Here is a 12828-nt window from a genome sequence, read left to right as displayed (position 1 = left end):
CATACAGCAGGGTGAGGATTAGTTTCAGTTTGTCTATTTTAATGTCATCTTCAACTTCTAAACCCCGTGATTAAGTCGGATCTTGCTAACAGAGAAAAATAACACCAGTTGTCCCCCAAAGAATAATGAACAGGTAATAAAAACTAAGTGTCCGTGCAGAACTATGAAGAAGCCGGAGGCTAATGAAGATGTGGGAGCTGGACTGTTGTAATTCAGATTTGCTGCTGAAAGGCTGTGCAGGCTGGGGATGAGCAAGGGTGGAGGTTGGCAATTGGCCTTATCGTAGCATTACAGTGATCTGCGGTGGCTCCGCCTGGCAGTTTTCAGACACGAAGCAGCAAGGATTTCACACTTAGCCACGGGATGGCACTTTCTCACAAGAAATCAGGCGTAAGCCCAGCACAGCTGCAACCAGAGGCCCTTTGGCACAACTCCCCTGGAAAAAAGCATCTAACAGGAAGCCTGATGGAAAAACATCACGGAACGGTTGATGCCTTTTTAGTCATGCCGAAGTGAAGAGGATTAGTGTTGTCTTCCTATCTGGAGTCAATAAATCAGCATCTCCTGCAGGTGTGGATGCTCAGGCACTTGCAAGATGCTACAGCCAACAGAGGTGGTGTGCAGTTACCTACCAAGGCAGAGCTGGACCAAGTCCTGCGATCAGCTTTAGCTCAGCACAGCGGATGCAAAGCTGGGAGCTGGGCGTCAAGAGATGCATTGCAAGGGAATTAACGCATGGGAAGATGTCATACGTGGTACGTGAAGTCAGGATGGTAACTAAGAGGAGGTTGTTTTATTATTTTTGCAATTCACTTCTGAATTAAATTGACCTTTCTGTGCCCCTGCCCTTCGGGCGTGCAGGGGTGGCAACCTGGGGGTGCTGTGCATGGCGTGATGTACCCGCAAGCAGAGACAAAGCCAGGCAGAGCAGTGGCAAGATAGTGTCGATAGTTTCGTTGTAACTAGGTGTCATTGATGTACTTGTCATCCACAAAGTGTAGATATGATCCCAATGAGACTGCGTTGATGTCACAGGAATTTTGTCCGTATAGCTTGACAGACGCTTCTGAACAAAACGTGCTTTTAGCTGAGTGTTGGTTATAGCCAGAGGTGTCTGTATTTCAGCAGAGAAGTGGTGCCTGATGCTTCACGCAGCGAATAGGAAAGGAGCAAGAGAGTATTTTTAAAAGGCAAAAGCAAAGATATAAAAAGTAAATTAAGTTTTTATATAGTATTGTATTTATCAGTAATAGCTTTAGATTGCCTGTGAAATGGCACGCTGACTTAAGTGAGCATTGCAAGTGTACTGGTTAACTAGGTAAACACCATAGATTTTTTAATATTATCTCTAAACTAATGTGAAAGCAAAACTGTATGCAGGCAGTATTGATGCGAAAGGATGGTTTACTTGTTCATGGCTGGATCACGTACCATAAGATTAGGTTGTGTGTATCACTTAAGACAGTGGTGATTCTAATATCTCTACATCTGCCCTTTCTAAATTTAAAAAAATAAAATAGAAAATTAAAGATGTATGAAAAAGGCCATTAAAACAGTCTGGTCTTTACATAAAGAACATTAAGTCTTCTGACTTGCTGCATAATACATTTTATTTCTGTGGTGCTTCTCTGCTGTGGTGTTATATAGAAATAAAGTGTTAATCTGAATCCAGTACAATTTTTGAGAAAGTCATGACAGGGAAGGCTGGGTTGCTTGTGGCACTAGCAGATTCCAGAGCTCCTTTTAAACGAGCCGGTATATTGACCCGGGAGCGTGGGTGAATCTGAGCCCTGGGGTTACACCCCGCATGTCTGGGGATCTTCCCTACAGCCACAGCTCCACTCCTCGGTGGCTCGGACTTGGGGTCCGGGCCCCAGCTGCGTTTTGGGGACAGTGTACGCCTCGCTGCCCCCCAGCAGGCACCTACGGGAGGCAATGCCCAGAGGGAGCTTTGCCCAGCACCGACACCTGAACAAGGTGAAAGCAGCCAAGACCTGCTCCCCAGCTCAGCATGTGTCCTGTCCCGGTATCGAACAGCACCTTGGGGGCATCTGGGAGGAAATGCTGTCTGTGAAAATGCTGCATTGATCACAATAATAAAGCATAAAGTACTATTGGTATTTTTTTTTTATCCTCGAGGCAAATGCTTGGCCATATTAAAAAAAAAAAAAAAAAAAAAAAAAAAAAGGAAAAAAACCCCAAAAAGGTCACTGTTTCCTTCAGAGGTTTTTCAGTAGATTTGTTGATTTTTTTGTTTGTTTGTTTTACTTTTTGATCGTTCAACATAAAGGTTAGGCAGCGGTGCTGTATAGCTTCAGGGGTCCCAATAAATTTGTGCTTCTCAACAGTAACAACTTTGTGTTGCAACACTGACGGTAATTTCTGTAATATGCCGCATCACAACCAGGTTTTAGATTTTAGCAGAGAAACAACAGGCAAGATTGTCCAAAGAGAATGCATTGCTGCTACCAGCACTTCATATGCTTCCACGTTATTGCTTTAGAATGACATTTTTAACTAAAAACTAGGGATTATTGGTAGTGGTGTGTGCTGGTGCTAAAGCAGAGCTCACAGGGGTCCCCCTTGCCTGCTCTCCTCTCTCCCCCAGCGAGTGGGAGAGGTGAAGCAGATGAGGCACCAGAACAGCTCAAAGTACTCGTGGGTCAGCCCAATTAGAGACTTTTTGTCCTTAAAAAGCTCTGTATTTCTACATCTTTGCTGTGATGTGCGACTCGCTATAAAAGTCATAGTCTTGCAGGTCTGAATTTTAAAGTGTATGAGCCCAGCAGAGGATGAGCTCGTCCCCAAAGTAACTGAATCTGAGCTAAACGAGCTGTCCTTCAGGGATACAGCGGCTGCCAGATCCACCCAGTAAGCAGTTCCAGCTGGCACCAGCTCTGGTAAGAGGGATGCAGACAGACCCTTTTTGCTTCAAATTGGATCAAGTCATGATCCTTCAAAGAGGCGGCATGTAATAAAACAACGTTGTGCCTCCTTGCAAGGCAGCCTCTTTGTTCCTTTGCGCTTGCCAAAACAGATGGAAGAACTGGAAGGGGTAAGCATATAGTTTATTCAACCATCTTCCCTTGTAAACGGAGGGAAATTTTCCTCATTTCTTCCCTAACGAATGTTTTCTGATGGTTTCCTTGCCGTGTGAGGCCTCTCTGTGCACTTTGGAAAAAACGATGCTTAAAGCTCCCCCTCTCCTGCCAGCGCGGCTGCTCAGTCTCTTCTTACGTCCTAAAAATACTGACCTCGGGGCGTTCCTCTTATTTTCAGTTTTTTCTACTGTATTTTCTATACAACCAGCAGGGAGGTGGGAGGGGGGAGCGTTCCGCCACGTCACGGAGTGGGTGTGGGCGTGTCCGGCCGCCGTGACATCACCAGCACTGGGCGGGGCGAGGGGGGAGCGCGGCCACGTTGCGCATGCGCGCGGAGGGAGCGATTGGGTGGGGGGGGGAGGAAGAGGCGCGTCGGGATTGGCCCGCGGCGGTGACGTGGCGCGGCGGGCGGAAGTGCGGGGGCTCCGACCATGCTCCGGCAGGTGAGCGGCCCCGGCGGGCCGGGGGCAGCGGGGCGGGGGGCACCGGGCACCGGCGGGGCGGGCAGGGCAGGGCAGGGCAGGGCAGGGCAGGGCAGGGCAGGGCAGGGCAGGCGCGTTCCGCTGGCAGCTCTGCGGCCCCCGGGACACCCGAAACGCCCCGGCCCCCCCCCCCTTGGCTCCTCGGGCCTGGGCGGTGTGGGGAGGCGCGGGGCGGCGGGCCGAGGGGAGGGTTACGGCGTGAGGGACTCGGCGGGGCCCGTTCCTGCAGGGCCAGCGACTCCCTCTATCAAAAAATAAGATGCGAGTCCGTGGCCTGACGTAGGAAGAGCTTTTGCACGTAGTTATGAGCTTTGGGGGGGGGGGGGGATGCCGAGGAGGAGACCCTGGGCCGGGCTGTGAAGTTAGCTGCTGGGGGGGCAGGACGGAGCCTTGGGCTCACGCTGTCCTGTAGCTTTCACTAAGCACAAATCAAAACGTTTAGCGCTGCGCTGTTGGTTTTATATGTGGTTAAATCTTCACATTCTTCCCAAAGTAATTTTGATCTTAAGGCGACACTGCAATACTTCTGAGCAGTCAAAACTATCAAAACTGTCCCTGTTTGGAGTTGAAAACAGATTCTTTTTCCTGCTACAACTCTTTGCATCTGTTCCCCACTTTAGGACAGCAATGATGACATTGAAGATGTGTCTCTCTTTGATGCAGATGATGATGTATCCAGGAGATCAAAAAAGTCAAAAATAAGGTCAGTAGCCATAGAGAGAGATTCCAGATGAGGTCTAGGCAGATGTGTGAGGAAGGAAGGACTGCCATGTGACATCAAAATAGGAAATGGCAAATACCGCCTTTATTTGGTTAGAGGTAATGGAGAGTATAACTTCTGGGTGACTGAGAATGCCAGTTCCAGGAGCTCAGTTGGGGTTTGTAGGTCTGTGCCTTCGTGGTCCTGGGTGCCCTCGCATTTAATACGTGTTTGTGTGTTCCTGTGTGTAAGGGACTGACCCTGACACAGTGACTGTGTAACGGGAGGCTCTCGCCGTGTGGAGTGCTGGTTCTGGGCTAGTCCGTTATCACTTCCCCAGTCTTTGTTCTTGGCTGTGTTTGCTGCCCTCCTGTCTGCCATGTCCTGGCAATATTGGTCCAGCCACCTCCCTCTTCGTGCTGCCCAGCCTCCTGCCACAGAGCTCTGTCCGTACCCGCGCGCTGTGGTGAGCTCAGCAGTGCACTGCACGTTTTTGACCTGGAAACTGCAGAACTCAGAAGGAAGGGCAAGTCTGCTGTGTTGAGAAACATGATCTTTCCTTCAGAGGTATTTCCTCTGTCAGAACCTTTTTAAATTTACCCCATAAAAATTGCCTTACATTGAACACCAGGTAAAACTCCCTGTCCCCTTCCACCCCAAATTCTGTCTGCACATGGGATATCGTTGCACGTAGAATGTGTCTTCCTTATGATGAGCTTCTAGTCAGTTTGTTTCCCGTAGTTGCAGCGGTTGTTGCACACCAGGGTCATGTTACGATGCTGATCCTTATCCTGTGAGTTGGCGGGAGATCGCCTTGGCAGTGTCATTTCTCTGAAATTGCTTCAGTCTTGTCTGAAAGAGCTGTGACTGTACTGTACTTCATTCCAGGCATCCAGTGGCATCATTTTTCCACTTATTCTTCCGAGTCAGTGCGATAGTTGTCTATCTGCTCTGTGAGCTCTTAACTAGCAGCTTTATTGCCTGCATGGTGACAATTATCCTCCTCTTGTCGTGTGACTTTTGGGCTGTAAAGGTAAGTTCCTCTTAAGCTTTTTGTTATCTTCATCTTGATGTATAAGAATAATTGAACTGTGATATTCATGTCACAAAAAAATTAACTTTGTGTCATTCCCACAAAATGATACCTACAATACCCTCAAGTACTGTGATGTATTGCAAAGCATTATGAAATAATAACTTTTAAATCTCTGTGTACCTGGGTTTTTTCTGAAAATCAAATAGACAACGTATATTAGGCTTTCTTTTAAGGTAGCCCAGGCTTTGTTATCAGATCACTTCTGAATCACTAGAGTCACGCCTCACAATAATTTGGTATTGTACTGGACATATTAGAAAACAGTTTGTTGTGGACATAGGAGCCTTGTAACCTCGTTTTCCCAAATGTGAGGCAAATGAGCAGCATTGAAAATAGCAGCCCAAACAGCTGAACTTTAGCAAATGGTTTCTTTTAGCGGAAAGCCTCAGTTTGTTGCTTTGCTTCTATTTCAGAATGTGACAGGGCGACTGATGGTTGGCCTTCGCTGGTGGAACCAGGTAGATGATGATGGTAGAAGTCACTGGATATTTGAAGCCAGAAAGGTAAATTCCTTTTCCTTTTATTTTTCTCTTTAATTGCTTCTGTTTTATGAAACCTCTGTTAATTGGTGGCTATGCTTATGATGATAGACTGCACGATGCAGACATTTACTTCCAGGCATAGATCTGTGACCAAGTGCTTGTTTCACGTAGGCTGCAGAATGAGCTTTGAGATTGTTGAATTATTTAAAAATTCTCATGATTTCATTTGTCTTTATGTAAGTAACCTGAAAGTTCCATATAAAATGCAGTAAAGGCTTCCGTGTCATGTTAGTAGCCTACAGGTTTTCAGGTGTGAACTTGGAACAGCTGACATAACTTTTCTCTTCTAAAGAAAACTATTGGAAGTAGGAAGAACCATGTATAGCATTTGTCATGGCTACTCCTGTGCCTTTGCATTCCTGATGGCTACTAGTATCCCATCTGTCAGGAACCTTGCAACGTGTCACGTATTTACTGTTTTGGTTCTTATCTCTTTGTATGGAGCTAATGGCATGCACTTCTGGAGTGAGGTAATGATAATTTCCTGCAGTCATGTGGGAAGTCTGCAGTGGTGGAGGGACTTGAATTTAAGTCCTTCTCCAGCTGAGTTTGTGCATTCGCTACAGGCACATTCTTTCTCAAAACGTTGCTCGTTTAGAAAAGCTAGAATGTACTGGGGGATGGAAATAAAGGGAGCTGAATTGCTGGTGATGCTGTAAATTTAGCCCTAAGCTGTTACCACAGTCCAGGTTTTCTAACTATTATAGGAGGAAGTGAGTGTTTGCTTGGGATCTTCAGCTCTGTAAAGACTTTATAATAGTGTGGTGTGAATCAGACCTCTGCGTGTGTAAAGAAAAAATTATCCTACTTTAATGCCTAAGAGTATCAGTGTTTAGTTCTGCCAGTGCTAGAACTAGTGAAATTCTGTTTGTCTGTGCAGTGATTTGGAGGTAGAAAACATCTGTTTGGCTGTTTTCTGAGCTTTGTAACTGACCCAGGCAGTAAATGTCATGTATCCAAAAAGAGGGTGCTGCTGCCTCTACTGTTTCTGACAAAAAAATTGACAAAAGCTCCCTTAAATGGAAACATCTTCTGTTGCAGAAAGATCTTTATATGATGTAGAAATTGATCTCGAAAGCACCCAGTACTGTCGTGTGGAGGCAAAAAACAAGGGGCTTGTAGATTCTGGGCTGTTTTTAATGACAGTGTGATCTATGCAATGGAGCAACCTGTTAATCTCTGTTTCCTTTCTGCTTCTAGGTGTCAGCACAAGGGAGTAAAACCTCATCAGAAGCAGAGTCCCGAATTTTCTGGTTAGGTCTAATTACCTGTCCTATGATCTGGGTGATATTTGCTTTCAGCGCTCTCTTTTCTTTCAAAGTAAAATGGCTGGTGAGTGGACTCTCTCAGGTAATAGATCCTGTATGTTACAGACAAGGCAGTGTATATCAGTGACTGTATTTTCCTGTCTTAGGCAGTGGTTGTGATGGGAGTGGTGCTTCAGGGAGCCAACCTTTATGGTTATATCAGGTGTAAAGTTGGCAGTAGAAAGAACTTGACAAGCATGGCGACCAGCTATCTTGGGAAGCAGTTCTTGCGACAGGTAAGATTTCCAGGGTTTTGGAAACCCTCCAGTCATATTTGTTTCTGTCCATCAGCTTCCTTACTGCCTGGGGCATGAGAAGAAAGACTGAAAAAGCTGTTATTTGTAGTTCTGCAGAGGGCACCTTCACACCTTGCTGCCTTATGAATTTGAGCCCCCTTAGTAAAGTCACAGAGTAACTTGCTAATTATTGGCATCAAGTTCCATATGCAGTGCACTGTGAGCTCCTGTTACTTGCTGGTGCCACGGGCAGGTGCCGTAGAAGTTACTGGAATATGGCTGGTATATTGGAAATAAGAAACATGGTGAATGTGCTGACAGAACAAAATGGTTTTTGATAAATTACTGCTCTTGGATAATGCGTTGCTAAATTACTCCTTTCATTGCACTGCTTCCTCTTTGGGTTGTGCTAGCCAGCAAACCATGCATCTGGAGGGATGTTGCATTGGTCCTCGTGCTTCAGTGCACAGCTGCAGAGTGTGTAGCTCTTAACTGGAAGGGCTGCCACTGCCTTTTATATTCTTTCTCACTTCTGACCAGCTCAACAGATCATTTTCTGCCCCAGCACTGGCTTTTCTTCCTTCCATAGGTCCCTGCAGCAGTAGGTACAACTGTTCCCTGTCCCTCTTCCAGGCTGTTATTTAAATTCTGCTTTTACCAAGTTTCCTGAGTGTGCTGTATTAGCAGACAACTCTGGGGACAGACAGTTTGGCTGTCACAGGTTCACAAAGGTTTTCTGGAATTACTCTGGTGTGATCAGAAGCTCAAACATTGATAAACCTTTCTTGGCAGTTTGTGCTGGGATTGTGCTCTTCTGTAGCTGAGTTTGCTTCTGAGTACTTGGACTGCTGCAGTGGTTAACCAGAGGCCCAGACCAGTCTCAGTATCTGGCAGAAATTGCTATCTTGCCCCTGAATCATGGCAGAGAGTCACATAGCTCTCCTGTACTCCCTTTCTTCCATTTATCTTTTTTTGCTTTCTTCAGACTGTGGCTAAAGAGGACCAAACAGCATCTTGAGTATGGTGAAAGCATCAAGCCAGACCTGATTCACAGTAATGGACAACAGGGGATGTTGCTCTGACCATGAGATTTGGGAGCTGCATACATGAGGTGTGAAATAAAAGAAGTAAATAAATTGTGCAAGACTTCAGGTTAACGTTTCTAGCGACTTATATTCCATTTTCCACTAGCAGTTTGTGTTTCAGTCCTTTAGTTTAATTAATTAAAATTAATTTGCCGAAACTTTCAGTTAAAAAATACCCTAGGTGGCTCTCATACAGGTTTAGAACTACTGGATGAATTAAGAGAAAATTGCTGGACATCCTGCTTCAGAAGAACCACGCACGAGCTGAGCCTTGTTATCCAAGAACTCCCCCACCTCATCCAGCAATTGGTGCCTCAAACAGATTCAGTTGTGGACGTTGCTGTGTTTTGTTCTAGGAGGTCACTGCTGCTTCTGTCACGGAGTTTAGATAGCGCTCTTCTGGCTCTGCTTCTCCTCATTCTGTGATTTGAACGGTGCTGAGGCGGTCGCAGTGAAGGACATCTAAAGGGAATGTTGCTGTTGGCTTAGGGGGAAGATTACTCAAGTCCCGTGGAAGCTGCAGAGAGTAACTTCTGAGCAGCTCCGGTCTTTTATTTATCTGAAGCATTCTTGGAGTTCTCAGTAGCTTCTTTAACCCCTGTGTTGATGGGAAGTCCCTTTACCCGTAGGCCTGCATCTGTGTGAGGAGCGTAGCAAGAGTAGAACCAGTTTACGAGGAAGGTTGCACGCGCGCTTTCAGGGACGGAGCGAGTCCGAGCGCGGCCGTTGTCCGATGCCGTCGGGCGGTGCGCCCGGGGTGCCGCCGGGGTTCTCCTCTGGCCGGGAGGGTGTAGGGCGGTGGGACCTGCAGCTTCCTCACCAGCCCCGCGGGGCTCACAGGGCTTTACGTTCCTTGAATCCGTGCAGTGTGCTGTTCCCAAGCCGTGCTCCCCAGGGAGTCCGTGGGCTGGAAAAAAGCCTTTCGTAGGGTCGTGAAATGTTGGCTGGCAGTGTTCACTTAGATGGCGGAAAGTGGTGTGTTTTGTGTGAAAAGCTGTATGAGAGGGATGAGTTCCTTCTTGTCATGTCATTCTGTTGGAGGCAGATCGTGCTTTTGCAGCAGCGGATATTGTAAACTTCAGATGAGATACTTTAAGAATGTGGTTTCTTTTTGAATAATGGGTATTGTAAATCGTGGGATTGCATTAACATGATTTCTCTCCCTGTACTGTAGCAATACTTGGGAGCTGTACATTTGTTTAACTCTTTGGATTGATACGTTCCTTTTGTAAATATGTATTTATAAAATCTTAAAATTAAAATAATGCTTTGTTTAACCAGACCAGATATCCCTTCTGTGATTCATGGCTGAGCTCCGTTTATACACTGTGTTCTTGTAATGTAGGTTCAACGGGTTACTTGTCAAGTTAAACGGTGCTGTTCAGCGAGCTCTGGCACAGTTCCTTTCACACAGGGGTCTTGGACAGTTTTCCCTGTGCAAACACTTGCTTCCTAAACGTGCTGGAGTTGTGACCATGCGGAGCTGAGGCAGTTGTTGCCCTGTAAAGCTCGGCTGGAGTGGCTGAGGGGCTCCTTCTCTGCCCAGGTCCCTGGCAGGTGGCAGCGCGCTACCATAAATGCTTCTGCCACCATGTAGCACGAACTTCTAGTCCCCATTTCTGTGGAAAGGATGATTTATTTCTAAGGAATGAATGTAAACAGGCCAAATGAAATCAATCGCTGAAGTAAAGGTGCTTCTGCAGCCACACGGGGATGTGCAAGTGCAGTGCCTGGCCCGTACAGCGCGATGGAACAGCAACCCCCCAGTTCGCTGCTGCTGTCGGAGCACTGACCAGCACAGCTCCAGCCGCAAGGTAGTTATTTTAAAATGTGTTGAAAGTTTTGCATTTAATGTTTATTCCCCTGCTGCCAAAGCTCCCCCAGACTGCTGGAAAACAGAGTGCTTTTCTGGAAGCTGCAGTTTATTTAATCAAGGACAGAGGTATTTATTAGTATCTGCCTTTAAGTATATCCTTCTTTGGCTTATTTTTAGTCTCTTGGCAAACGTTCAGTCTTTCGGCTTCTGAGAAGTTGGCATTTTATTGTGTTTCTCCACGGCATGGATCAGAACCAAATTTCTTATCACTGCTCCAGTTGGGTGTGAGTCTCGTTTGATTTTTACTCGCTGTGTGTTGGGGTTTCCTGTGAAGCAGGAAGTGGGAGTTGCCACAGAATGGGGAAATTCTCTGAATGTGCTTTTTTTTCAACAAGCCTCAGGAATCTGCACTAAGCCAGTTTCTTGAGCATTAGATGTGTAATGGTGACCCCGCCTAAGACTTCCAGGCCTGGGTGGTGGCTGAAATTTCAGGGCTTACAGAAGCTGAAATACTCCAAGAGCAATAATAATAAAATACTATTTGCTCTGAAATAACAAAGTATGCCTCAGATGTTGCAAGCCCAGCTGGAAGCTGGGCTTGAAATCATCCTCATTTTACAGGCAGAGCCATTTTGGGTCCTTGGAGCATAGTGTCTTGGGCGAGTGGGGAGCTTGCTCTCAGAGCTGGGGCCAGAACAGGCCCTCGGGGACATTTGCTGTCCACTTTGGGGTGTGCGAGGCCTCATCCTTCCCGTGTGTCTTAGGGATGAGCTGCTCTGTTGCTCTTTGGCTGCAGAAGGGACCTGTCCCCTCCTGCTGCCACAGACCAGCCCTGGTTTGTCCTCACCCAGGGAAGGTGCCTGTTTTCAGAAGCAATGCTTTTCCTGGCTGCGTGCTTTAACACATTCCTCTGATTCATCTGGATAATCTCAAAACACAAAAGCTTTCGAGGCAGTTTTGCCCCATGCAGTGAATGAACCTTCTCTCTGTGCTATCCCCCTGCCCTGGGGAAGAACTGCAGGGAAGGATGAAGGAGGGACTGCTGAGTGCGCACGGGCAGCCTGGCCCCGGGCACTTGGAGCCTGTCTCTTTTCTTCCACGAATTTCTTGGAGACTTCCTGGGCCTGGAGGGCTGCAGGGAAAGGTCTGTTGTAGTTGCTTGGCAGAGGCCACGGTTCAGCCCTGCTCACACAGGACAGGACATCCCAGCTGGTATTTCCTAAACAAAAAGCTGCAGTGACTAATGGAAGGTGACCTTTGGGGAGACCAAAGGGAGTGGGGACGCGGGTGAGGAGGGTGGATGTTGGCCAGGACCCAGCGCCCCTTCCAGGGCTCCTGGCAGGAAGGAATTTCTCGCTTCCCTCCTGCCTTTCCGTGCAAACAGCCCCAATTTGGGCGCGGGCGTCCCCTCCCACCCTGCAAACCCCCTGCAAACAGCCTCCCCACTGCAAACAGCCTCCCCACCGCCCTGATAAGACAGGCGAAGGGTAGAGAGAAAGGAAACGCTATTTCTGTTTTACCGATAGCAGCATTTTTATACCACAGAGGACGTGTGGGCCTGTTATTATCTGCCTGTGTGTGCCAAAAGCGGACCGGGTGTGTTGAATGCGATTCCAGTTCCTTCCTCCCCTCCCCAGTGCCAGCGCGTGGCTCGGGGCAGCTGACATCGGGGACGTTGCTGTGCTGGTTTCCGCCGCTCAGCCCCGGGGCTGCTGCGCTTGGCTGCTTGAATTTCACTCCTGTTTCTCAGCGAGAGGCATCACCTTTCGGCGCTGCTGTGGGGACAGCCTCTTCCTCCGCTCGCAGCAGGTTTGCGTGCTCCCGGCTGGTTCTCACAGCTGCCACAATGGTTCTCTGGGTTAGCCCGAACCCATCAAACCCAAGATTTGTCTCAAGCAGTAGCTAATTTCTTGGGCCTAGCAAACACCACGTGGAAATCGCAAATGCACAGCCGCGCTTTCAGGAACGCCTTCTGTACCTCCAAAGATTTGTGGCTCCCTCTATGTCACATGGTGGATTTTTGCTGCCGTTAATTTGACTGATTCCTTTCTGAGAACATGCAGACTTAGTATCTGCAATGTCCTGCAGCAGAGAGCTACAACAATTAACGCATCGTTTGCCTTGGATTCTTAAAGTATTAAGTTATAAATTATCCAGTTAATGACTATTAAAGCTAGATCACCTCATCCCCCAGCTCCATGCTACACGATTCAAAGAGCTTCATAAAATCAGAACAGTTTGGGTTGGAAGGGACATTAAAGATCATCTAGTTCCAGCCCCCCTGCCGTGAGCAGGGACCCTTTCCCCCAGCCCAGGGTGCTCCCAGCCCCGTCCAACCTGGCCTTGAACCCTTCCAGGGAGGGGGCAGCCACAGCTGCTCTGGTCACCCTGGGCCGGTGCCTCACCCCCCACACAGGGAAGGATTTCTGCCTTACATCTAACCTAAACCTGCTCTCTTTCAGT

General features: G+C 47.6%; 1 protein-coding gene across 1 annotated transcript; it reads left to right on the top strand.

Moving 5' to 3' along the window:
* Nucleotides 1–3472: 3472 nt before the first annotated feature.
* LOC104365578 (Golgi apparatus membrane protein TVP23 homolog B) lies at nt 3473–8615 on the top strand. Its single transcript, XM_042802702.1, has 7 exons — nt 3473–3544; nt 4204–4286; nt 5172–5316; nt 5793–5882; nt 7122–7253; nt 7336–7464; nt 8450–8615. Exons 1-7 carry the CDS (start codon nt 3533–3535, stop codon nt 8480–8482), a joined length of 624 nt encoding a protein of 207 aa, XP_042658636.1. The 5' UTR covers nt 3473–3532; the 3' UTR covers nt 8483–8615.
* The last annotated feature ends 4213 nt before the right edge of the window (nt 8616–12828 follow it).

This window comes from Tyto alba, unplaced genomic scaffold, assembly GCF_018691265.1.
Source record: "Tyto alba isolate M040663 unplaced genomic scaffold, T.alba_DEE_v4.0 Super-Scaffold_39, whole genome shotgun sequence".
NCBI classification, from domain to species: domain Eukaryota; kingdom Metazoa; phylum Chordata; class Aves; order Strigiformes; family Tytonidae; genus Tyto; species Tyto alba.
The sequence above is the reverse complement of the archived record's forward strand: the minus strand, read 5'-3'. Positions and strand labels throughout refer to the sequence as shown.

What these genes read in the sequence shown, in the direction of transcription:
- LOC104365578 (XM_042802702.1), top strand. An exon ending in GTGACTTTTGGGCTGTAAAG is followed by an intron (nt 5,317 to 5,792) that starts GTAAGTTCCTCT and finishes CTTCTATTTCAG; the next exon opens with AATGTGACAGGGCGACTGAT. An exon ending in CTTTCAAAGTAAAATGGCTG is followed by an intron (nt 7,254 to 7,335) that starts GTGAGTGGACTC and finishes TTCCTGTCTTAG; the next exon opens with GCAGTGGTTGTGATGGGAGT.